Genomic DNA, 9,341 nt, shown 5'->3' with positions numbered 1-9,341 from the left:
GGGCTGAGATCAGGCAGGGATAGGCAGCAGGTAAATGTCACACTTGGTAGAGGATGGCCCATCAAGAGCCACAGACTGTTCTCTTCCAAGCAGTAATTTGTCAAGCTTCACCTGACCCCAGATAATAGGATATGAAAGAAGGAAAAGTCACCTAAGACAACCATGTGCTGGTGAGAAGGTTGCATAGACACACGGGGTTGAAAGTTTGATAAAATAATAAAAATTGCAAAAGGAAACACTGAATAGCAGCAACCCTTTGCTGTTTTTTTTCTCCCCAAGAGAAAAATAAGAATGGTGTGAGGAGAGTGAAAAGCCACGTGAAAGTGAATGAACTGCAAAATGGGTTTTTGAAGTGGTGTCTCTTGCTCTGCTGCATCTTCAGCTTTCAAAGTGTTTCTTCAGCTAAAGAAAGTTTCTGACACCAGTAGTTTATTTTGAATTTCCTTTGTTAGAATGACTGTTCCCCCCTGGTACTTCCCCTGCCATATGCAGCTGTGTAACCTCCTGGGGCACTTTGTTGCAGCCTCTTGGGGAGCAAAGAGACCCTCCAACTGCCCTAAACAACAGGTACGGGTCCTGTTTTGGGGGTTTCAGCCTGGAATTTGACATGGGTTTAATGTAAGGAGATGGGGAGACAGGCTTCCTTCAGCTTCAAATCCCACCTCGTTTATTGGTTGGACGTGGGATCCCTAAGAGCATCCCTACAATAGAGAAGCCCTTAACACACAAAAGGTGGGGTTTTTCCTAAAAAAGAGGTGGAAGGAAATTGCCTGGCCTCTTCTGCCCAGGTGCCCTGAACACTAGCCCTGCATTTCCCCGCCGCAGAAGTTGCACGTGGTGCAATTTGCGGGTTCATCCACTGCAGCTGTCTCTTCCCTCCACTGACCGCAGAAGCAGGGAAGGCAGACAGACACAGCTCTGTTACACAGAACAGCTGGCATTTCATACGCATACACTTTGTGCTTATATTAAATATGGGTTTTGCTTTTTCACCTCTTTCACAACAGCAGTGCAGCCATCTAACATTTACACAGTGAAAGGTACTCGAAGGAGGAAAAGCTGTGTCTGCCCTGTCCTGATAGGCAGGAAACATCCCAAACTTCGCTGGGCCACTCATCTCCTCTTGCGATGGTAGGGCACCCTGCAGATGCTATGGATTCGTCTTCAGAAGCAGTGAGTGAGGAGCAGGGAGTGAGAGACATCGGGTGCTTAGGGCAAATGTTTTGGCTGCAAAAGTGTTGTCTCTGTTGTGTGGAAACACTATTTGACTAAGCTGTCTTCACCAAAGGAGAGCAAAAGGCCCCTCTGTGAATGGCATCCAAGTGATGCCTTTGGAGGCAGGACAGAAGCTGAGGAACTAAAAATCTCTTGTAAATATGGTCAATAATAACAACTTAATTTTGGTAGGGAACTTTCTGACCACAAATCTGTTGTTCCAGGACAAGATAGGAACCATATGGTTGCAAAGAGCACTTCAACCACTCTTATTTACAGAATCCCAGAACGGCAGGGGTTGGAAGGCCCCTCTGGAGCTCATCCCGTCCCACCCCTGCTGGAGCAGGCACACCCAGAGCAGGGGCACAGGGCCGCGTCCAGGCGGGGGGTGAATGTCTCCAGGGAAGGGACCCCACAGCCTCTCTGGGCAGCCTGTGCCCCTGCTCTGGCACCCACACAGGGAAGGGGTTTGTCCTCATGTTCAGGTGGAGCTTCCCGTGTTCCAGCTTGTGCCCGTGGCCCCTTGGCCTGGCGTTGGGCACCGCTGAAAAGAGCCCGGCCCCATCCCCCTGACACCCCCCTTCAGATATTTATAAGCACTGATGAGATCCCCCCTCAGCCTTCTCTTCTCCAGGCTGAACAGACCCAGGTCTCTCAGCCTTTCCTCACGAGGGAGATGCTCCAGCCCCTGATCCCCTTGGCAGCTCCCCCCTGGCCTTGCTCCAGCAGCTCCCTGCCCTTCTGGCACTGGGGGGCCCAGAACTGGCCGCAGCCCCGCAGCTGTGGCCTCACTGGGGCAGAGCAGAGGGGGAGGAGAACCTCCCTCGCCCTGCTGCCCACACGCCTTTTCCTGCCCCCCAGGACACCGCTGGCCCCCTTGGCCCCAAGGGCCTGGTGCTGGCTCATGAGTGCTTTCACACACAGTGAAAGCAGCAGGAGAGAGGTATTGGTGATGACATGTGTGAAAGAAAAAAAGTAAAAATGGTAGGATTGTGCTCTGGTGTCTGAGAAATCTGTGATAACAGACTGACATTATGAGAGAAATAGCCAGCTATTACACCAACAAGAGGCTAAACCTTCCTCTTGGCATCAGGAAGCTAAGCATCAAAAAAAAGACATGCAATCAAATGCTATTGCATACATGGAACATGCCTGTGGCAGTTTCAGGCTTTCAGAAGAAGGATGAGCAAAAGTATAGAGTCTCAAACAGTAACCCCTGACATCGTGCGTTTTACAGCATCACCCTGAAAGCGTGCTGCATGTTGGATGGCGCTTTGGGTATGAAGGTGCAAGATAAGGTTGGAAGACACAGTCCCATCTTCCCAGAGTAGAGCTCTGGTACAGAGGATCTCAGAAACTTGTCTTGGAGGGGATTAGTTGCCCAGAAGTTAATTTCATGGCCAAAGGTATCCAGGTGTGAACAGACATCCAAGAAAAAGAGAAATCTTCCCTAGTGTGGTCAGTCACCGTCACTGCTAAAAATATGGTCTCTTTCTAATTTCAGTCTGTTCATTTTATAAATTCTAGCTATGCCAAGAAGCAGATTTATATCCTGGAAAGCACCTTTTATTGGAGAAGTAGTTGAATATTTATACCTTATGAAGCCAGTACTGATAAATTACTTGATTACAGGGTTCTCATACATTTACAGGGAGAAAACACCAGCTACAGGCTCACTGACCTAGCAGTAGGAGACAAAGACATACATGATTCCTCAGTACTGCCTTTGGCATGCTAAATAACAGAGAAACAGCGCTCAGTTCTGACCAACATGCTGGATTTGATTCAGAGTTTTACCCTGGGAGAGCCGCTCTGCAGCACAGACCATACGGTGCTTACACTCCACATCTTTGCAGGAGCAAGAAGGGATGGAAAGGTCACTACTTTGTGCTTAATTTCAATAAGGGAGCTACTTAAAATGGAGAAATTATTTAAAAGAAGACAAAAGGGACCATTAAAAGAATTAGATCTTTGCAAAAAGATTCTTTGCAAGCACCGTGGGAGCTATTTAAGGCCACTGTACTGGAGACTAAGACAAAATGTATGACACCTATTAAAAAAAGCCCTGAGAAAGAGGAAGAGGAATAGGTCATAGCAGAACAGTGGGATGAGGGACATTGTTAGAAAGAAGCAGCTGAAATTGTGTCCAAACATGGAAAATAGAAAAGATAATAAACTCTGCCTGACAACGTGTAAAACACAATAAGGCAACTCAGCAGAGAATGGCAGGAGGATCTTGCAAAAGGCAAAGAAACCTCTTAAAATAGGACTTTTTCTTCCAAACAGATTAGGAACAGGAAGCCTGATGAAGAGTGTGTAGGGCAGGAGATGGTCAGAGCAGTAGAGCTAATAAAAGATAAGGCCACCCCATGGAAGCTAAACGAAATATTTAGAGCTGTGTTCACCTTGCAAGAATCCCAGAATCACAGGTCAGAAGCTGAACTCTCCTTTGTGGGAACTCATCAAAGGACTTGTCCTAAATGTAAAGGAGGTGGAAGAGAGGAAATAAGCAGCAACACATCACCAGCAGCCAGATCTTTTTTCCCCAAAAGTCCTAAGAGAATTCAAGGATGAAATAGCTGCCCTCCTGACCGCAGTGTCTGATCTATTGCTTAACAAAGATTTACTGTGGGAAGATGTGGAGATGCTAATGTTATGAAAAATACCAGCTTAAAAGGTCCTACAGGATTGTAAGCCAGGATTGTACCAGTTATAAATATAATAACATGGGAAAAAACCAGAGGAAAATCCTTTCCTAAAAACCTGCTAGTTCTCCCTGAATGAGACAGCGGACTTGAGGGCTAGAGAGATTGGGGTGCAGGGGGCAAGGACCAGCGCTATGGGGCTCTAGCTGCAGGAGAGGGAGGTCACAGGAGCACTGCGGGGGGTCACTGTTGGGGCTACGGTTGTAAATTTGATCATAAAAGATCTGGAAAAGGGGTTGAATGGGAAGATGGCAAAATTCGCTACTGGCATTGCGTTGTTCAGTGTAAAAAAGGCGACGGCTGCGGAAGGAGCTCGCTGGTTTGAGCGGCTGGCTCGCAAACTGGCTGGTGAAATTCAGTGCAGATCGATGCAGAGTGATGCACATAGGAAAAATCAAATTAATTTTATACGTGGAATGAATGACTCTATGTTGGTTATTTCATTGCCCAGTAGAGACCGGGAATGCACATAATTAGGAAAGGAAGAGAGAAGAGAGAACAGCATCATCACACTGTATTGCTTGATAAATCTTGGGAATTTTAGCCAGAAATTTTGGGACCCTTTCCTTGCTTTTTAATTTTCCTGTTTCAACGAGAAGGTGTTCACCTCCTTTTAATGACAGCTAACACCCCCACGCAAGAAAAGGGAAGAGTTGGAGGCACCGAGCCTTGTATGTGCCATTCAGAGAGTAAAACCTGAGATCTGATGAGCCTTCGGCCTCCCCCTTTTTGGGGAAGCATCAACTAGAAAAAGCCCTGATGGGTCATTGCTTTGCTATTTATACAAACTACACTCAACCAGAAAGGTCCACGTCCCGATGCAAAAAAAGCCAGTGCAGACTCTGCCCCGATTGCTGCCTGCGATTAGACGTAGGTACGAGTGACAGAGAAGCAGATGGGCATATTAACACGAATCATTGGACCAGACATTTTCATTATGCCTGGCATTCCTCTTTCTTCCGGGGCAGATGTACTGACTGTCACTACAAGAAAAGACAGATCTTTATAATATATAGCACCAGACAATATGGTAACTCCAGATTTGTGTGGAAAGTATTTTTTACTGCTCTATGCAGCTTGTTTCCTTTAAAATGTTTCTGCAGAAGTCATCATATTTCACTGAAAATAAGATATAAAGGAAAGCAGTGGGGGAAAAAAAATCTTACAAACAAGATTCAATCTATTATCACCCTGCAGCTTCCAGAAACGGCTCAGAAAAAGACCTTTTCTTTTGGAGCTGCAATTTATGATGCTGTTTTAATTGGTATTTATCATAATTTCTCAAATTACTCTAGCTGCCAGATATGAAAGACAGAGGGTTTTTCCTAAAATACCTGTCCTTTCAAGACATGGAACACCATGAAATCTTCACATGAGAGGGGTGAATAAATGACTGCATTAGTGTGACGTGGTTTTAGATTAAAAACAACAGCAATTCATGATCACTTCATTATTCCACTCCTGTGACTATGTAGGCTATAAATACAAGGGTATTCTGCTTCGTCACTGAAAAATATGGTTTCTTTTCCAGATTTGTCAGGACCCCTGAGAACCCCAAGTCTTAAGGCTCCTCACTTTTTTTTTGCTTTTTTTACTAAATTCACCAGTCAAAGAAAATGTATGAGAAGGGAACTACAGATGATGCCTGAGGAAGGATCCTCTGCTGAAATAGTGAGAATTTCCACAACGACTTCAGCGAACGAAGACCCATGGGTGATTCGAGACTTGCAAAATACTTGGGCTCATGTACACCAAATCAAGCCCTGGATCAGTGGCACAGAGAACATCCTAAAAGAGATTGACAGTGGCCTAATTTTACAACTTAAAGAACTACAGTTTCTCTGGAGCTGCTGAGAAGGTGTTTTGACAACGCCAAAGTTCACTGGGAGGTCAGGGCTGAGGCTGCCAGAAATGTGTTAAGTTCCCCAAATTGTTCCTCTTCTAGGAATGACCGTGTGGGAAAACAAAGCAGGCAGTTTGCAGCCCCTTTTCTAGCCTGAAATCTGCTGCAGAGATTTTGGTTGCGTGTTTCCCTTCACTTTCCCATTTATCCCTTCCCCATCCAAGGTCCACAGAGGCCATGGGAAATGGTATTGCCTTTATTCAAGCTGGGTAGGTATTTACTAGAAGAGAAGGAGGTGGAAGCTCGCCACAGGCCAGTGTGGGTTTATCATGCTTGCAGGTAGCTCCTTGAACACCTTCACCAACCGCTGGTCATACTGGTTGGTCTCTCAGTGCTCCCTCTTAGGTCCCTCTATCTACATTTTTCACTTCCACCAATCCCTGCTTTGTTCCATTGTGTTCCCTTACAATTTGTGGGTTTCTCCAACGCTGTGAACCATTCTCCCCACAATCCAAGGACACCTTCTGGCACCGCAAGATTTCAGTAGACTTGCACATGACCAGCACTCATGAAACCACAGCTAGGATGCAGGAACATGAAACAGGACATCATTAAAAGGACATGTAGATAATGACTCTATTTTCCATAGGGATGGTACCAACGGTGACTCCATAGGCTGAGACAGATGAGGGTGGGCATAATCATTGAAGGAGAAAAGGCTGCTACAAATAGTCCCTTTTATGACCCTACTAGGGCTGCTGTATGCCCACAGCAGGCACCTGTGAATGACTTCCGTAGATGCTCTTGAAGGAGGTTTCAGCAGAGAAGCTTTTGGGAACCTTTCTAGAAAAGGTTTCCGGGAGATGCTGAAGGGAGTGTGAAATACTGCACCCATCCATTCCTGCTCATTACTCAGTCCTGGGAGCAACAGTCTTGCCAGGATCTCAGATGGATACCAATTTTTTGAGTCCCAGCTCTGAACCAGGCTCCCTGCCACACATGAGACCTATGGGCTTTGCTCTGAGGCTCAGTGGGGAAAGGGACACCCAGGAGGGTGATATTCCAACCAGAAATTTTTCATTCACCATTGGCTGAATTCACTGGGGGAAACAGAGAGGAAAACTCCATATGTTTAGCACTTTTGCAACACATTTTGTGCAAAAAGAACAATGAGACATGCTGCTAATGGGCCTTTTGGGCTGGGCTTGGAGAACGTGTTTTAACACGGGATCATGGGGACACAAGTAACGACACTGCACACACCAGAGCTACATCTCCTTTTTTTCTCTTTTTCTTTATTGAAAGGAGGGGATGACAATTGGGTTAGACAGTTGAGAAGCTGCTCCCAAGGCCACCACGCTGCCTCCTCTTCCCCAGAAGCTTCCTCTTCAGCTCCTATTTCCCCTTCCAGCCGGGCGGGATGCAGCAGTAGTACTTGCAGTCGGCAGAGAAGGACCACACGTCCGCCTTGGTGCACTTGCTGGAGCAGTAGCCCACCTTGGGGCAGTGCTTCCTTATCTGCCCGTAGCCTGCAAGGGGGAGACAGAGGGAGAGCGGCTGGGTCAGGATAGGTGCCTCTGTGCCCCACTGCCGTGCCCTCCATCACCTCCAGGGATAAGCGTGGCAGTGGTCAGAAGGACGAGACCCTGCTCGTAGGGAGGTCCTGCCCCATCCTCCCACGCGTCCATGCTCCTGCCCAAGCCCAGCCCCAGGGCAGGAAGGGGCCCTCAAGAGCGCAAGCCTGAGAAACCCTTTGTGCATCCCTCTGCCCCCAGCTGGTGACTACAGGGCCAGTTGGTGACACAGGTGCAGTTTGGGAAAGACGCTCCCAAGGAGAGCAGGTTCCTTGCCCGCATTGAGCGATGCCCCAACAGCAAAGTTCATAAAGGTGCTCGCCTACGCAAGACTGCACAGACGCCTTGCACCTCTCCTTTAGGGACAGGATCAGTGTTCTCAGAGCAACACAGCAAAAGCAACACCGAAGTAGTTTCAAACAACTGAGTTGGTGTTCCAAAAAATATGAAGGATTTCACAGGTGGCAGTTCCTGTGGTGACCAGAAATCTGACCTGCATGTGTTAAAAGAGTTTCAAGTGCCAAACACTAGGCACTAGGGTGGAAGACTGTTGGCCTAAAATACCTGGGAAATGGTGTCCAGAGTGCATGGATATTGGGCTGGGAACCCTTCTGAGCCCCCAGTCCCCTTTAGTTCATTGAAGAGGGAGGCAAGAACCAGAATTGGAGAGATATCTGTCATCACTGCACATTAAAAATGCGAGGGAACAGCACCCTGAAGATATACTCCTGACCTGGTTTGACACAAAATGTGGCATCATCTGAGCAGATGATCCAGGAGGCTCTGAAAAAGACATCCAGCACTCACTTGGTACTCCATAGCTAAAGTAGTTACACCAGGGCCCAGCTCACCTTGATCTAGAAGGTGTCAAAAATGTCTAAAACATCCTAAATGTGCCTCTTGCAGTACTTTAAAGTGATTTTTCCTTTGAAAACTGTTTTGTCTGCACATGAACATAGAGCCCCATTTAAGACAACCTGAGGTAACCAAGTCATCTGTGCATTTGCAGGAGATCAGCACCCATCTGCATACCCAAAGGACTAAACATATTTATGTGGGCAACAAAATCACAGCCTTTAAAGCCAATGGAGACCACATTTGCTCAGGCTGCCTATCAAAGTATGGCCCACTGACCCTCATCGCTCTAGTTCTCCCACCGTTGCTCAGCTCACCTTCCAACAAGATTCACCCTCTTACCTGGGACAGCCAAGGAGACCAGCAGGAAGACAGCGAAGACAAGGTAGAGGAACCTCATGGCTGGAGTTGAGCTGGGATCTCAGCAAGGCTGGAGAGAGGAGGGTTGGAGAGGGCCTGAGCTGGACGTTGCTGAGTGGCAAGGCTGGGGATCCTTATATTTATAGTGCCTTCCTGAGCAGAGAGGAGGGTTCTGGGGGAGGTCCTGTTGCTCACGGGACCGCTCATGGTTCACCGCACAGCACAACCACTGGCCCCTCCACCCTGCACCTGGCTATGTTGGCAAAACTCTGCTCTCCCCAGATCTGGTATCAATATCCAATTCAAATGAAAACCATTGAGTGTGACAGGAGCCAACGGTGAGTAGATAGATCTGCTGGGGCAGAGGGACCTCACAGACAGCAAGATCAATATCAAAGGGCTTCAGGTCTTTCTCAACCATTGGCAGGGATGCAACTGCATGCAATAGGGCTGAGCCATGACCATGATGCACCAACAACTCTCCCTCCATTGTCTAGACCTGTCAACATGAGGGGCTGGACAAGCTGAGAGAGGGCCCTGGTGTGAGCAGCCTTGTCTTGGGAAGGACCTGATATCTGTGTATCATCCTCTTGGGAACCACGACTGCAAAACCTCTCTGATAAATTCAGCAAACACCACGTTCAATGTAGCGTGTTCTGTTGTCCCCTCTCACCCCACTGATGGCAGGAGCACTGGAGCTGAGAGCCTTTTCCCAGGAGCCTGGACGAGCCGACCACTTGCAGACACTTTGATCATCACCCTTTCCTCACAAACCCTCCAGACAGCTCT

The 9,341-nt window shown here is 47.6% G+C and overlaps 1 protein-coding gene across 1 annotated transcript; it reads right to left on the bottom strand.

Moving 5' to 3' along the window:
- Positions 1-7,158: 7,158 nt before the first annotated feature.
- On the bottom strand, positions 7,159-8,592 carry LOC135312909 (cygnin). The gene is made up of 2 exons (XM_064448654.1): positions 8,535-8,592; positions 7,159-7,292 (listed from the first exon to the last, which is right to left on the bottom strand). Exons 1-2 carry the CDS (start codon positions 8,590-8,592, stop codon positions 7,159-7,161), a joined length of 192 nt encoding a protein of 63 aa, XP_064304724.1.
- Positions 8,593-9,341: the final 749 nt, after the last annotated feature.

The sequence above is a fragment of the Phalacrocorax carbo genome, chromosome 3, assembly GCF_963921805.1.
Source record: "Phalacrocorax carbo chromosome 3, bPhaCar2.1, whole genome shotgun sequence".
Taxonomy (NCBI): domain Eukaryota; kingdom Metazoa; phylum Chordata; class Aves; order Suliformes; family Phalacrocoracidae; genus Phalacrocorax; species Phalacrocorax carbo.
The sequence above is the reverse complement of the archived record's forward strand: the minus strand, read 5'-3'. Positions and strand labels throughout refer to the sequence as shown.